The 16518-nt window shown below is 36.7% G+C and overlaps 1 protein-coding gene across 1 annotated transcript; it reads left to right on the top strand.

The window, feature by feature from the left end:
- Positions 1 to 419: 419 nt before the first annotated feature.
- LOC111499205 lies at positions 420 to 15098 on the top strand. Its single transcript, XM_023150720.1, has 21 exons — positions 420 to 760; positions 2087 to 2259; positions 2376 to 2546; positions 2984 to 3094; positions 3183 to 3260; positions 3464 to 3660; positions 3746 to 3806; positions 4416 to 4490; positions 4600 to 4677; positions 4774 to 4836; positions 4917 to 5000; positions 5088 to 5263; positions 6527 to 6566; positions 6659 to 6802; positions 6987 to 7106; positions 7205 to 7420; positions 8361 to 8537; positions 9686 to 10382; positions 11568 to 11761; positions 11879 to 12014; positions 14562 to 15098. The coding sequence occupies exons 1-21, from the start codon at positions 622 to 624 to the stop codon at positions 14717 to 14719; spliced, it is 3288 nt and encodes a 1095-aa protein (XP_023006488.1). The 5' UTR covers positions 420 to 621; the 3' UTR covers positions 14720 to 15098.
- The last annotated feature ends 1420 nt before the right edge of the window (positions 15099 to 16518 follow it).

Here is a 16518-nt window from a genome sequence, read left to right as displayed (position 1 = left end):
CATCATCCAACATGTTTTACACGTTAATATTTTTTAAACTTTTAAAATATTCCTTCAAACCTTAAAAAAAAATCGACTAGCGGTAGGACGTGAGCTATTATAGAGCAGGTAGGAATCTATTGTTGAAGATGGTTGGGGGAGTCCCACATTGACTAATTTAGAGAATGATCCTAGGTTTATAAGTAAAAAATACATTTCTATTAGTATGAGGTATTTTAGAGAAACTTGAATAAAATCAGTCAACAATATTTGTTTTATTTTTAATTTTTTTAATAAAGTAAATGATGTAAAATTTTAAATTCAGTAATATTTTTACTTTAAAAAAAAAAAAAAAAGTTAAAATTAATCTGGGTTTTATGGCCCAATCCCAAATTCTGTCGCCACATTGGCAATGGGCTGCCGAGCCAGCCTCGATCCATTTTCAGTCCGAGCAATGGTTGCTTGCAGGCTGCCTGTAATTGCCCAAGCACTCACCTTCCCGCCCTTTTTTCTTCTCTTCTTCTTCCTCTCTCTTCACTCCCATCTCCTCCAAGGTTTCTGCCTCCTGCTCGCTCTCCGTGTTTGATTGGGGTTTATTCAATACTAGCTGCACTGTTGAGGCCGTCACACAATCAAAGATTCATGGAAGTTGCTAAAGTCGCTCAAATTCTATCCGAGACGCTTAGCAATGACCCGCAAGTCATCCATGGAGCCACCGAGTCTCTCGATCGCCTATCTTCTCATCCTGAGCTTCCGTCTGCTCTACTTTGTATTGCTACTGGTAAAAGCTTCTTCAAATTCCCTTAGTTCCTCTTGTTGCTAAACTACTTATCTTTATTTTGTTGGGTCTCATCTTACTGGCTGTAGTAAGTGTTGAGGATGGTTGAGAGAGAGTCTCGCATTGGTTAATTTATGGAATGATTATGAATTTATAAGTAAAAAATACATCTCCATTGGCATGAGGCCTTTTGAGAAGTCCAAAGTAAAGTGACGAGAGCTTATGTTCAAAGTGGACAATATCATATCATTTTGGAGAGTCGTGATTTCTAACATGACATCATAGTCATGCCCTTAACTTACCAACTCTCAACATAATCCTCAAATGTCGAACAAAGAAGTTGTGAGCCTCGAAGGTGTAGTCAAAAGTGACTCAAGTGTCAAACAAAGGGTGTACTTTATTTGAGGACTCTAGAGAAAGAGTTGAGCCTCGATTAAGGGGAGACTGTTCGAGGGCTCTATAGGCCTGAGGAGAGGCTCTATAGTATACTTTGTTCAAGAGGAGGATTGTTGAGGATTGTTGGGAGGGAGTCCCACATTGGCTAATTTAGTGAATGATTATGGATATATAAGTAAGGAATATCATATCATTGTGGAGAGTCGTTATTCCTAACATTAAGTTGAGCTCGGAGCTAGCTATTCCCCAGGGTTGGTTTTGGTGGTTTCAGAATTTTAATGTATGTTTGAGTTGTTTGTGTTTTTTCGAGCTGGAAGTTGGGAAAAAACATATGGTTTTAATTTCATTTGGAATCACATTAGTTATTTAGAAGATGAATGCCGCGTCTGCAGGTAAAAGCACGAGTACTCTCTGGTGTATTATGGAGATGCTAAATTCAATTGAATCAACTTTTAGCGTGCGACTCAATTGATTGTGGACTGCAGGCTCTCTTGCCTAAATTTTGAAATATTTGACCATTGGTATATTTTTGGCACCAAAAAGAGTAGAATTTAAAATTGACTATTCTGATGAAGCATTGATATGATTTAATTTACCTTAACCCATCCATTAAGCTCTTGGGTTGATTGGTGATTTTACATGGTACCCGAGCACGAGATCTTGTGTTTAAACTCTTATAATGTCTTATAATGTCATTTCCTCCCTAATTAATATTGGGTTTCGCTTATTATGCCTTATTTAAGATTTTAAGTCCATGATTGGTGGTTTGACATATTCGTACATAGTTTCCCTCCATGATCTTAAATTTCATGGGGTTTGTTTAATCAACTCTTAAACACAAACTGAAACTCAGGTTAATTGCAATAAACAAATTCAGTTGAACTTCATTGCCACTTAACCTTTAAGGTTTAGCTGTTCATCCCTTCCATGTAGGAAGTCACGATCAAGGTCAAAAGATAGCTGCTGCTGCTTACCTTAAAAATTTGAGTAGGAGAAATACTGAGGGCGAATTTTCATGTTCAAAAGTCAGCAAGGGGTTCAAGGATGAACTGCTGAGAGCGTTGTTCCAAGCGGAACCAAAAGTTCTAAAAGTTTTGGTTGAAGTGGTAATTATATTTCTTGCATATTCTGAATGATTAATTTACGGTCACATCGTTACCATTTCCAATGTATTTCTTCTTCTTCATCATCTTCTTATATCTCTTTTATAATGTTCTGGCAGTTTCACAGCATAGTGGTCAATGAGTTTGTGAAGCAGAGCTCATGGCCTGAACTTGTGTCTGATCTTTGCTCTGCTATTCAAAACAGCAATCTTTTCAACAATGGAGCCAAATGTCAATGGAATGCTATCAACGCCCTGTCTGTTCTCTGTACAACGTGCAGACCTTTCCAAGTACATGACTTTAGTTGAGCAATTTATCAAACATTCAAATACATGGATAAACTAACCGCCATCCAATTACATACTTGGCCAAAGATAGTTTTGATCTAGTGTACGAATTGGTCAATGATTAATGTCCTGTACAATTAGATGACAATTTTTTAGTTCAAATGGTGGCCCGAAATTCTTACTATTTTTCATCCATTTGATACTTGGTATTTAGTTAATAAATTAGTGATCAACAGTGTGAAATGCTGCAATGTTTTAGGATATAACTTCCCTACTCTGAACTGATACTTCTATCTGTTTTTTTTTTGATGTTTTGATTTGTGATTCTTGAATGTTTTATATAATGCTTGATGGAAGTTTAGGTAAGTTTAAAGCTGACAGAGGTTTACAACGTGAGTTGAGGTTCTCTTAACAGCTTTAATCACAATTTATTTTGGCAGTACTTTTTGAATCCTAAAGATTCTAAGGAGCCCGTACCACCACAGTTAGAGCTACTTGCAAACACGATTATTGTACCCCTGCTAGCTGTATTCCATCGTCTTGTTGAACAGGTTCTGGCACACTTTACCCATCCACAAATCTCAGCTTCCCCAAGCAAAATTAAACTCTGGGTGATTGTGTGTTTCTGGTGTCACACAGGCTCTTTCTAACCATGATGGAAGGGAAGTTGAGATAGATAAGATTCTTTCAATAGTATGCAAATGTGTCTACTTTTCTGTAAGTATTTGTTCTTAAGCTTAGCCCATTTCGTTTTATAAATTTAAAAATTCTCTTAAAATGCCTACGAGCTTGTTATTGTCTATTATTTATTATTATTATAATATAAAACTAAAATCTCTAACTAAGTAAGAACTAAAAATTACTTAGACAATCAGAGAGGGAAAGACGTTTCTGGTCTTATGATGCTGTTACTTGTGTAGGTGAGATCGCATATGCCTTCTTCTTTGGTGCCTCTACTTCCATCGTTTTGCCATGATTTAATTAGCATTCTAGATTCCATAAAATTTGAGGCTGCAGTTTCCCCAGAGTATGGCAATGTGAGCAGGTTGAAAACTGCGAAGAGAAGCCTGCTTATTTTCTGCGTCTTTGTTACCCGACACCGAAAGCATACTGATAAGTAATACAATTATCCTAAAATCCCTCAAGTTCAGATCAACTGTGCTGGATTTCCGTTCACGTTTATCTTTCCCTTGCAATTTCAGGTTGATGCCACACATCATAAAATGTGTCTTGAACATTGTGAATTATAGCAAAAATGCTCATGTAAGTACTATTTGAGTGTGTTAAATAAAATAGGCCGAAATGTGGTTATATCTAGAGAGTGCCCTTCTTTACCAAGTAAACTGTATCGGCAGTTCTAATCCACCTCCTGTTTCGTGGAAAAGAACTAATATTTTATTATGGTTTCCCTAGCTCTCATTGTAGGCCTTCTCTCAAAATTTGGATGCCATTGAAATTCCCTCCCCCAACTCATAAGATGCATCTCTCTCCTGCATGCTCCCGGGACTTCAAGGCACTGAAATCCTCCAATTGAGACAATTTGTTTGTGGAATGCATCTACATTGAGAGAAATAATAGAATCTCGAGGAGTGTGGAGGGATATTGGAGGAGGTTTGGTCCCTAGCTAGGTTTAACCCTTGTTTTGGATATCTGTCCCTAAATTTTTTTTCACTTATTCATTATGTCTTATTCTTTTGGATGTGATCCCTTTATTTTCCTTTCTTCGAGAGCAATTATTCTGTATTTGTCCTATTTGTTTATTTCCTATTCAACATACTGTTTTAATGCTTTAGCATTTCCTTCTTTTGCTGTATGTTGACGTACTTTATAAGGTTTTTTCTCAGTTCTCAGCTATCAGTTTCCTTTGGGCAGAAGCTCGACTTTTTATCAGAGAGGATTATTTCGCTAGGCTTTGATGTGATTTCACATGTTCTGGAGACGGGGCGAGTATGGACATTATATTTTGATTTTGAATTGATTATCCTTTCTTCCCTTAGCAAAATTGTAACTCAGCTGGAGGCTAATTAATTGGATGCTATTCATTCATGTTAAATAGGGATGGAGGCTGGTTTCTCCGCACTTTTCAACATTGATACACTCTGGAATATTTCCATCCCTTATAATGAACGAGAAGGTTAAAGTTTGGAGAGCTTATATATTGCTCTATAACATCCACTCATTGTCCAGAGTTTGTTAACTTATCTTATTTTGTGTCAAATCAATGGAAAAGGACGTTTCTGAGTGGGAAGATGATCCAGATGAGTACTTAAGGAAGAATCTTCCATCTGACCTAGTAAGATAGTTCAATTTGTCATATGAATTGATCTTCATATCGATCTTATGTCACCATTTTTGGTTATTCGTATTTTATAGGAAGAAGTTTCTGGTTGGAGGGAGGATTTATACACAGCCAGGAAAAGTGCAATAAACTTGCTCGGCGTTATTGCATTGTCGAAGGTTGTTACCTGTTTAGTTCATGATGAAATGTGTGCGGGCCATTCCTTTTAGTAAGTGTTATCAGTAATCTAATCCAAGTACCTACAGGGGCCTCCCAGAGTGACCCATATGAATGGTTCTTCAGCTTCATCAAAGCGTAAAAAAGGCAGCAAGAGAACAAATAATCAATGCGCTACTATGGGGGAGTTGGTTGTACTTCCATTTCTTTCGAAATATCCTATTCCCTCTGATGCAAACGCTTCCGAAACCAGTATTGTAAATAGGTAAGTTTTTTTAACATGCAACCTGGCCTTCCAATTTAGTCGTTACATTGTATGATTTGAATATCAGGTGTTATTCATTGATCTCATACAAGTGTGAAGCTCTTGGTTCAGTTGCATTTGTAACTATTGTCTGAATTATTTGTTAATTATGGTACATGGTGCCACCTAAACTGCATAATTCTGCTGCTTTTTACTAAGTATGTAGATAGCTACCTACTGGCGAGCTTTGTTTTAAAGAATAATGTACTGTTCCGCTCTAGTCAATGATTAAAGAGAACTCTTATTTATGGCCAAAGGAAAAAAAATGTTGTTCGCTCTAGAAGTTCTCATATGTCATCCTAAACTTCAGTCTTTAATCTGGAATGCAATTTCATTTCCTGCTTCTTAACTTTAAGTGGACTTTATATGAAAATATGGGATGTGTAGATTCAATCTTTTTGATGCTTTGCTATAAGACCGCAGACTGGTAGTCTTAAAGACTTGTTTTCGTAAATATTGTCTTCTAGATATTATTTCAGTTACATACTTTTTATTTGATTTATTTGTTATTCCATGCCAAAAATATTTGAGTTGTTTGGGGCGTTATCAAAAATTGTTTTGCAGACTAATGTTTTCAAGTTATTTTTCTCTATTTTCTTTTTTGAAATTTTTTTGGAAGGCTATGCTTGTTCCTTTCATTTTTATATATCTATTTATTTGTAGTATATTTTTCTCTAATGCTATACTTACTACAAATGCTATACTTACCACAATGCTATATTTGTAGTATATTTTTGTATCAAACATAATATTTTGGATTTAAAATTATTTTTTATTGTAAAGAATATATAATGTTTTTAAGCATGACTCCGGAAGCCTGTAAATATTAGAACAAGCATCATGAGTATTCAACGACTGGCAAGATTGTTGCATTTTGTTTTCTGAAGTCAGACTTGCTTCTTAATCTTACCCCATTCTCAAAATGAATACTGTTTGAATAAATACTGACTGTAGTTTTTGGAGCCTGGGGTTCCCCCGTTCTGTTTTGTTATCTTCTGTATTTATCTGGATATAGTCTCTTTGTTGCTTTATTCCCCTTTCATCTGTTCTTTTTGTTCATTATTCACTACTTTCTCATCTCTTTTTTTGTTTTTACTTTTTTTTAATATCATTGGCTTTCAAACTTGTATCTATTTTTCCAATACGTGTAAGTTAACTCCACTGCTTTTTTGTTATTTTCACCTCTATACTCATTTTAATTCTCTTGTCTGTCAATGGCTACAGTTACTATGGTGTTCTAATTGCGTATGGTGGCTTGCTTGATGTAAGTAGTTCCTGATTTCTACATTCACGAGTGATGTGTGAATAGTCTATATTTTATGTATTATTCTGCCTCTGTATATCTCTGTATTGCAGTTTCTAAGGGAGCAACAACCTGGATACGTGACGTTTCTAATCCGCACAAGAGTGTTGCCTCTATATGCTGTGTCAACGTGCCTGCCATATTTAGTTGCCTCTGCAAATTGGGTACTTGGAGAGCTTGCATCCTGCCTGCCTGAAGTGAGATATTATAATTCTCCTGCTACTGTATTGTCCATGCTTTTATTATTTACGACAAAGCAAGTTTAAACAAAAACCTTACTTTTTCTATTTTTTTCTCCTTAATTGTTGCCACATTGAGGACTGAATTTTGTATGACATAATGCACTCCAACATTTCTTTCTCTAATGTTGACCCTTTTCAGGAGGTCTGTGCCGAAATATATTCTTCATTGGTTAAGGCATTATCCATGCCTGATAAGGAGGAAGTTTCGTTTTACCCTGTCCGAGTCTCTGCTGCTGGAGCAATAGCCAAGCTTCTTGAAGTAGGCCTCTTGATCGAACTTGTTGGATAATCTGTTGGACTTCATTTTATTTTCTTTTTCCAGATTTGTCACTAAGATGCTATATTTGTCCTCTTCAGAATGACTACTTGCCACCTGAGTGGTTACCTCTTCTTCAAGTTGTAATAGGTGCGATTGGCCAAGATGATGAAGAGAACTCCATTTTGTTTCAGCTTCTCAGTTCCATTGTGGAAGCTGGTAATGAAAACGTCGCCATCCATATTCCTCACGCTGTTTTGTCTCTGGTTGGTGCAATCTCAAAAAGCATACCTCCAAACTTGGAGCCATGGCCTCAAGTATGTACAACTCTCCCGTGAGAATCTTTTTTTTTTTTTTTTAAACAAACAACATTGTTGTTACTAATTTGAAACAGAGCTAAATATGCATTATGGAAATTGAGAATGCAATTTGGAGGCAGAAAATTTTGTTATCAAAGAAAAAACAACGCTATAAAATTTTTCTAAGATTCTGTCGTCAGAGTTGAGTGAAAATTCTTCCTGCTAATTTGATGCTCATTTTCTGGACTAACATCGCCATAATTTCCCAAAAAGTATCTATGCTTGAAGGAGTGAACAAAGTTGAAAAATCAATTGTTCGATAGAAACTGTGGAAGTGATGTCGTTAATTTGAATGAAAATGAATCTAAGTTCACCAAATTAGTCACTTTTTTAAATCATGTAAATAGGTTTGAATTTTATAAAACTTGGTCGACTGTAAAGCTTTAAAATGTTTAGGATAAAGGCCTGAAAGTGAGTAAAAAAAGGTGTAGAAGATTCAATTTGACTGAGCTGAGCAAACATAATAGAAAATAACTTAATAGAATCCAATTGGACTGAAATGATAAAGTCTATTTCGATCTGATTCTTTAATTTTGCACAGTTTCATTTGGTTCATATCATATAAAAACCTACTATTTTGTCTGATTTCACTATAGCTTTCCTACCCTCCTTTCTGATTGAAAAGACCTTTTGTAATTTTCATTTGGTATTTTGTACTATCAATGAAATTGTTTCTTATCCAAATGGTCCCGACAATCTTCAAAATCTATCAAAGGAAACTTAATGTTTCACCCTCTATTTTGTTTGCGTTCAATCTTCATGCTCTTATCTCCTTCATTATCTGTATTTATTGTTTCATTTTAAAATATTTATCACTTTCGAATGGTTTAAAGTGTCATTAAGGGAACCTTTTCTTCAAAAAAAGTGATTAGCATTGATGAATTCGACACTGGCGCAGGTTGTTGAACGTGGGTTTGCAGCTTTATCAGTGATGGCTCAGTCTTGGGAAAACTTCATACTTGAGAAAACTGAGCAAGATGCATCATGTGAACGGTCAACATCGGAGCAAGCCACAATCAGTAGATCATTCTCGTCTCTCTTGCAGCAGGCGTGGCTTGCACCCATGTACCCATTGGTTAGTTATTAACTGCCTAGTTATCTTATGGTGAATTAATCTTCTGGTTCAGATCTTCTTGAATATTATGATTGATATGTGTATATATATATTTTTTAATGAGAAACAAAGATCTAATTCATTGATGCGATGATGAGATGAAACATACAAGAAGAGGGAAAAGCTATCCACGCCTAGGGAGATAGATTGATTGTACCTAGCCAAACGTATAGATAGATTGTAGCTATGAAAATAAGATGAATTCATACACAAGGAAGAGCCTATGAAGTTAAACTATTCATAACGCTATCAAACTGACTCTGTTTATGAAGATGTTTCCTTCCGTCCATTGATGGTAAAATTCCTACATGACTAAGTCTCCATTTATGTATTAGAAATCAAAATGAGCTGAAATTGGACTAGAACTAATTCGAGTTGGAATGTTATTTAGTAGGAGTTATCTAGAATTCAAATCAGTAACTCATTGATGTTGCTTACTTCAAATTGTCAAGAATCAGAATAGGAATCAAATGTAATTCAATTACTAGAATACCTCAGGCATATTTTAACTAATTAAAATAGATTACTAAATAATATGCTAATATATTTGTTTCCATGAAATTTCAAAAGAAATTTAATTTGTGGAATGATGCTTTAATGTGTACTAATTTGTTTGTGTGGTTCTCTAATTCTCTCTTGATTGTATATTTTATTCGAAGGTTAAATTGTTTGTTCTCGAGGTTGAATCTTCAACTTTGAACTTGTGGAAAGTCTTCGGCTTTGAGCTTATTGAAAGTCTTGGCTTCGATCTAATTGAAGGTCTTCAGCTTGTGGTTTCTTTGAAGATGTAATTGGATTCAAATAATAATATGCAACTTTGTCATCGATTTAAAACAATGATGTGACAATTTATGATTGGCTCAAATTTCTCATTCAATAATATTTTTTAAGTAACATAATAATAATCAATTAATAAATTTTATTTTGTTTTATAGTAATATAGTTTTTTTTTTTACTTCTAATCGTTTATTTCATATTAACAAATGATTGCTTTGTTATGGATATCTATATCACTTTTCTCAAGTTTAGGCTGTGAATAACTTAAGAGTGTCATTTCTCATTCAATTTGCGGCGCTTTTCTGCATTTATTTCTCATTATAAATTTTCAGTTGTCCCAGGAAATGGACGAAGATCAGGAATTCTTGACCCCTCCATCATGCATAGATCATTCATCAAGGTTGCTTCAGTTCATCATGCTGTCTGTTACAGGGAGCAATACTATTTCAGATCTTAAAGTATCTGAATTAGTATCAGTCTGGGCTGATCTTATTGCAGACTGGCATTCTTGGGAAGAATCAGAGGATTTCTCAGTCTTTAATTGTATTATGGAAGTTGTTAGATTAAATAACAAATATGCACTGAAGAACTTTTTTGTGAAGCCAACACCATCTCCTCCAGCTCCACCAGTGCCTCAAGGGTCTATTGTAGAAAACATTGGAGCTTTCATTAATCAGACAATCTCACAATATCCATCTGCTACATGGAAAGCTTGTTCGTGTATTCATATGTTATTGAATGTTCTTAGTTACTCGTTTGAAGCGGAAGGCGTTAAGGAGTCGCTGGTAGTCACGTTTAGTCGGACGTCGTTTTCCCGTTTTAGAGAAATCCAAAGCAAACCAAGTGCATTGTGGAAGCCTTTACTGCTTTCCATATCAACATGCTATATCTGTCTTCCTGATACTGTAGAAAGACTTTTGGAGAAGTATGATGGAGGAGGCTTCACAGTCTGGGTCTCAGCCCTTGGTTATATCTGTAGCAGCTCTTTTGCGCCCGGCTTGTCTGCGGAATCGGAGATAAAGTTGATTGGTCAGTGGCTTTTCCTAGCTCTACTGGTTCTTGAATCAAAGTTGATTTTACTGTGTAATGTTGATGGATCTTATCTCACCAATGTTCTTTTCTTATACCCCATAGTTCTTTACTTCCTAACTTTTTTTTTCCTTTTTAATTTTTTTTTTCAATTTTTAAAGACGCACTTGCGTGCTAGCTGGCTTGCATCCATTTTTCGCTGCCCAGCCTAGCCACACATCAGAAGAAAAAAAAAAAAGAAGCTAAAATGTTAAAAAACAAAGGAAATGACTAGTGGGGTTGGGACATGTGAGATTCCACATCGATCGGGGAGGAGAACGAATCATTCTTTATAAAGGTGTGGAAACATCTCCCTAGTGACACGTTTTAGAAACCTTGAGAGGAAGCCCGAAAGGAAAAACCTAAAGAGGATAGTATCTGCTAGCGGTGGACTTGACTTGTTACAAATGGTATTAGAGCTAGGCACTAGGCGATGTGCCAGCGAGGAGTTTGAGCCCCAAAGGGGGTGGACACGAGACGGTGTGTTAGCAAGGATGCTGGTCCCTGAAGGGGGGTGGATTGGGGGGTCCCACATCGATTGTAGAAGAGAATGAGTGCCAGCGAGAACGCTGGACCCCGAAGGGGGGTGGATTGTGAGATCCTACATCGGTTGGGGGAGGAGAACGAAACATTCTTTATAAGGGTGTGGAAACCTCTCCCAAGCAGACATGTTTTAAAAACTTTGAGGGGAAGCCTGGAAGAGATAACCCAAATAGGACAATTTCTGCGAGCAGTGGGGTGCAAAAATGGGTTCTACCCAGCTTGCATGCAAGTGTATATATATATTTTTATGTCTTGCAATTTTGGTTGTTCTGGTCAACAGTTCATGATGCCATCTTTGTCAAATTGTATGCTGGAATTCCATCTTCTCTAGAGAAGCTAAGTGGTTGCACAATTATGATGGTAACAAGTGATGTTACCTCATGATATTGCTGCTCGCTTTAAAATATTTCTCTAATTCCCTGAAACAATTTAGAATATAGAATAGAAGAGATTTTTCTTTGCCCGATTGAAAAAAAAATGAAAAAAGCTGCGTTCCTATGTTTGGAGGTTGAACTACTTAGTTTGCCTTCCCGATTGTTGTTTGAGCTTTTATATGTTAATAGTATAATATAAATATCTTTTTTCTCTTTTATTGCTATTCAGTGTTGACATTGGTCAAGGTGGTGGAACGAATAATGGAGTTAGGAAAGCCAAGAGATGATTTTCTATGGAAGTCCTTCAGTTCATTGATGGAGGCTTCCATACGGCTGAAAGAAGTGCGAGAAGAAAAGGAAGAAGAATCTGATGAAAATGAAGAGGAGGAGGACGACGACACTGATGAAATAGAAGATGATGAGGTTTGATATCAAGATGTGTGTTAAATATCACATATACTCTCACAAATTCATTTTGTCATTAATTATTAGTGGCATGTTGACGAACCCCTTTCTCTAACACCTTCTGATGTGTTTCAGGATTCTGATGCCGATGAACTTGAAGAAACTGAAGAACAATTTCTGGAAAGGTATGCCAAAGCGGCTATTGATTTGGAAAACAATACTCTTATTGAAGAAGGGGATGTGGAAGATTACGACCATGATATTGAATTGGGTAAGTACATCTATTCCATTGGCGTATTATAAGTGTAGAACTCTTGATAGCTTGTGAAGTTAGGATGGTTTTCATGTTCACATATTATACTGGATTGGTGGGGGCTATGCTAACATAATCAATTGTTAATTTTGATGGAAATATCACAACATGAATAGAATTGTTCTATTCTATAATTATTAAACTAAATTTATGTTGTTGCTATAACAGCCCAAGTATACTGCTAGTAGATATTGTCTGTTTTGGCTTGTTACGATCACCGTCAGCGTCTGTTGAGGATTGTTGAGAGGGAGTCCCATTTTGGTTAATTTAGTGGAAGATCATGGGTTTATAAGTAAGGAATACTATCTCCATTGGTATGAGGCCTTTTGGGGAAGCCCAAAGCAAAGTCATGAGAGCCTATGCTCAAAGTGAACAATATCATACCATTGTGGAGATCTGTGATTCCTAACAGCCTCACGGTTTTAAAACACGTATAACGGGCCAAAGAGGACAATATCTGATAGCGGTGGGCTTGTCCGTTACACATGGTATTAGAGTCAGGCATTGGGCGGTGTACCAACGAGGACGGTAGGCCCCTAAGGGGGGTGGATTGTTAGATCCCACATCGGTTGGAGAGGGGAACGAAACATTTCTTATAAGGGTGTGAAAATCTCTCTCCTAGCAGACGCATTTTAAAATCGTGAGGTTGATGACGATACGTGACGGGCCAAAGCGGACAATATCTGCTAGCAGTGGGCTTGGTTGTTACAAATGGTATCAAAACCAGACACCGAGCGGTGTGCCAGCGAGGATGCTAGGCCCCCAAGTGGGGTGGATTGTTAGATCCCACATAAGTTGGAGAGGGGAACGAAACATTCCTTATAAGGGTGTGGAAACCTCTCCCTAGTATACGCGTTTTAAAATCGTGAGGTTGACGGCGATACGTAACGGGCCAAAGCGAACAATATCTGCTAGCGGTGGGCTTGGATGGGCTTGGACTATTACATTTGCATAATTCCAATTTCAAAATTGTTATTCTTTATTCGACTTGAGAGCTTAAGTAGTATTTTTAACACATCCAATTAGTCAAAGGAACCTAAATGCATTCTCTATAAACCAAATTTCTTCATTATTACATTAGATATTTTAAACTGATCCATTTTAGCTTGAAATTATCATGGAAGCATAGCCCAAGCCCACCATTAGAAGATATTGTCCACTTTAGGTTTTTCCTATCGGGCTTCTCGTCAAGGTTTTTAAAACGCGTCTACTAGGGAGAGGTTTCAGAGCCAGACACTGGGCGGTGCGTCAGCGAGGATGCTGGCCCCCAAGGGGGGTGAATTGTGAGATCCCACATCGGTTGGAGAGGGGAACGAAGCATTCCTTGTAAGGGCGTGGAAACCTCTCCCTAGCAGGCGCGTTTTAAAGCTGTGAGGTTGACGGTGATACGTAACGGGTCAAAGTGGACAATATCTGCTAGTGGTGGGCTTGAGCTGTTACAATGTAAGGAACAAAAAATGGGATATTGGATGTTCAATTTTTTTAAAGTGCAAAGTTGTCATCTGAGTGTACCACACCTTCTAATTTCACTTTCACAGCTAGATTAAGAGGGAGTGCAGCATGCCTCTAATAAATGGTTGATTTGGAATGGGAGGTAGTTCAAAACAACCCCACAGATTTCTGCTTTGGATTCTTCATTTTTTTGGGGTTAAATTATAAAAGATACCCTAAACTTTTCCTTTTGTTTCAAAAACATCCATAACTTACAAAAGTTGCAATATGCTTGACCTTTCATAACGTTTTAGAATTATCTATAAAGTAGGAACCTTTAACATTTAGGATAAAACTGGGATATGGTGATGGTAACTTAGAGCAAACATTTAGATCGCCACATTGTTTTAGTTCACCGCCACACCGTTCTAGGTTTTAATTTCCATATGAAATCCTAAAGGATTTCTACTCTTAGGGTAGTTTTGAAATCTTTACGAAAAGTTACGGACTATATTACAACTTTCGAAAGAATAAGAGTACTTTTGAAAGAAGCGACAAAGTACAATTTTTTTTTTTTATAATTTAGCCTGTTTTCCCTAACCATGGCTTTTAGCTGGACAAGTGAGTTGCTTAAGTGCTATAACACTGTAGATTGAGTTCTTATTACATGAGATAGTATCGTTGAAGTGTTGATATAATTAGATTTATCATAATCCATAAACTTAAACTTTTAGGTTGATTGATTATTTAACATGCATATGTTTTGAGTATCAGTTGGCATATGTTTTGAGTATCAGTTGGCATATGTTTTGAGTATCAGTTGCATATGTTTTGAGTATCAGTTGGCATATATTTTGAGTATCAGTTGGCATATGTTTTGAGTATCAGTTGCATATGTTTTGAGTATCAGTTGCATATGTTTTGAGTATCAGTTGCATATGTTTTGAGTATCAGTTGGCATATGTTTTGAGTATCAGTTGGCATATGTTTTGAGTATCAGTTGGCATATGTTTTGAGTATCAGTTGGCATATGTTTTGAGTATTTGTTTGAAATCCTGCTGTGGTGAAATGCAGGTTGTTATGAAGAAGTAGATGAGGGAAGGATCGTCTACTCTTTACTGGAGAAATATCACCCCATCCTGAGTCAGGGACAGGGATGGCCACCAGAGCTCCCAAGGAGATTCTTGAATGCACATCCAGAATATACTTCGTTTCTCCGACTATCTGGGTAAAGATTATTTGGAAACTTTCCAATATTTATCGCTTGGGTGAAGAAGAAATAACCTCAACTGTTATCTCCTGCAGTTTTGGAAGTGTTCTTCATATTATTGTGCATTAAATTATTATTTTTTTTTTTTTTTTTTTTTTGAGTTCTTGATGAGTGTACATGCCTAAACTGGTTGAGTTGTGTTTTGTCGTGATGTCTATGTGATTAATGTGCCATGACATTCGATTATATGTATGTGAGATGTACGATTTGTTTTTGAATTCAACAAGGAATGAGATCGAACCGTCAATCTTTGAAATGATAACTAATATCTTATACACTGTACTAAACTCGGTGATAATTCATGTGTTGTTAAATGCATCATTCAAGTTATTGTTTCGAATGCACTGGTTTTATTCTTCAGGATGGAAGAGAAGAGCCCAAGGTCAAAGGTGGTTAATGTCCTTAGCATGCTTACATCCAGGTGTGTGGAATCATATATTGTCTCTACATTCTAGTTCTTTTGAGCCTGCCTTGCTCTCTCTATGAATTCTTTTCTCCCCATCTTCTTGCCATATCTTGCCGAAGGCGATTCGCAGCCGAACGGGTCCTTGAAGAATAGGTTCATCCATTCTGACCGTGCAGACGGGGCATCCTTTTTCATTATCAACTGGCTTTAAAGAAAGAAAAGATTGACTAATCAGTCGAGTCAACCCGGTACTTATCTATGGCTTTCCCTGCCCCTCCTAACCCACGGAGAAGTCTCTTCTTTCTGGTCTACACCAAGAACATTTCTTCCTTTAAGTGTATAACTGCAGCTCCGGATCTTCAACTCGCTTTTCTTGGCTTAAGTTGGCAGAAGCGCCAGCACCGATGAACGTTTTTTGGACGAACGTACCTCATTCCATATTTATAAATATTTTCAATTTTACATGGTCATAGTTTGGGTGGGAAGTTGCCCAAAGGCATAACAAACCTTCCCATTGGTATTATTATTTAGTCAATTTGATAATAAAATAAATTTAATGATATATTAAAAGTAGAATGAACGCAGATTATGCAGATTATATGGAAAGTATAAAAACTTGTTTCAAGATATTTTAAAATTTATCAAATAGTTGATTGGGAGGTGACACGTGTCACTCATGTATTGAAAACATTCATTTACTTGCTGAACAAGACAAGATGGTGTGGTTGGGAAGTTTCTCGTGTTATACTATCCAATACTTTCCCTAACCAATAACGATCTGCCACGTAGACCGAGTCCAGCCCATTGGGTTTATTAGGGGCAAAATTGTCATTTCAAAATGTCATAGGGGTACTTTCGTCAACCACTGTAATTTCAAAAATTTCTTATGATCTGCCACGTAGACCGAGTCCAGCCCATTGGGTATTATGATACTCAACAGAGTACTTCAAAAAATATTGAAAGGATCTGCCACGTAGACTTTGTCCAGCCCATTGGGTTTATTAGTGATAAAATTGTCATTTCAAAAAGTCATTAGGGGTATTTTGGTCAACCACTTTAATTTAAAAAATTGTAAAATCTGCCAAGTAGACTAGTGGCAAAATTGTAATTACAAAAGGTCATTAGGGGTATTTTAGTCAACCACAGTAATTTCAAAAAATTGTAGTGGCCTGCCACGTAGACCTTAGTCCAGCCCATTCGTTTTTTTAGTGGCAAAGCTGTAATGTCAAAAAGTCATTAGGGGTATTATCGTAGTGGTAAAATTGTAATTTCGAAGAGTCATTAGGAGTATTTTAGTCAACCACGGTAATCTCAAAAATTGTAAGATCTGCCACGTAGACCGAGTTCAGCGTATT

Source organism: Cucurbita maxima, unplaced genomic scaffold, assembly GCF_002738345.1.
Source record: "Cucurbita maxima cultivar Rimu unplaced genomic scaffold, Cmax_1.0 Cma_Scf00026, whole genome shotgun sequence".
Lineage (NCBI taxonomy): Eukaryota > Viridiplantae > Streptophyta > Magnoliopsida > Cucurbitales > Cucurbitaceae > Cucurbita > Cucurbita maxima.
Note: the sequence above shows the minus strand (reverse complement) of the source record. Positions and strands in the feature narration are given on the sequence as shown.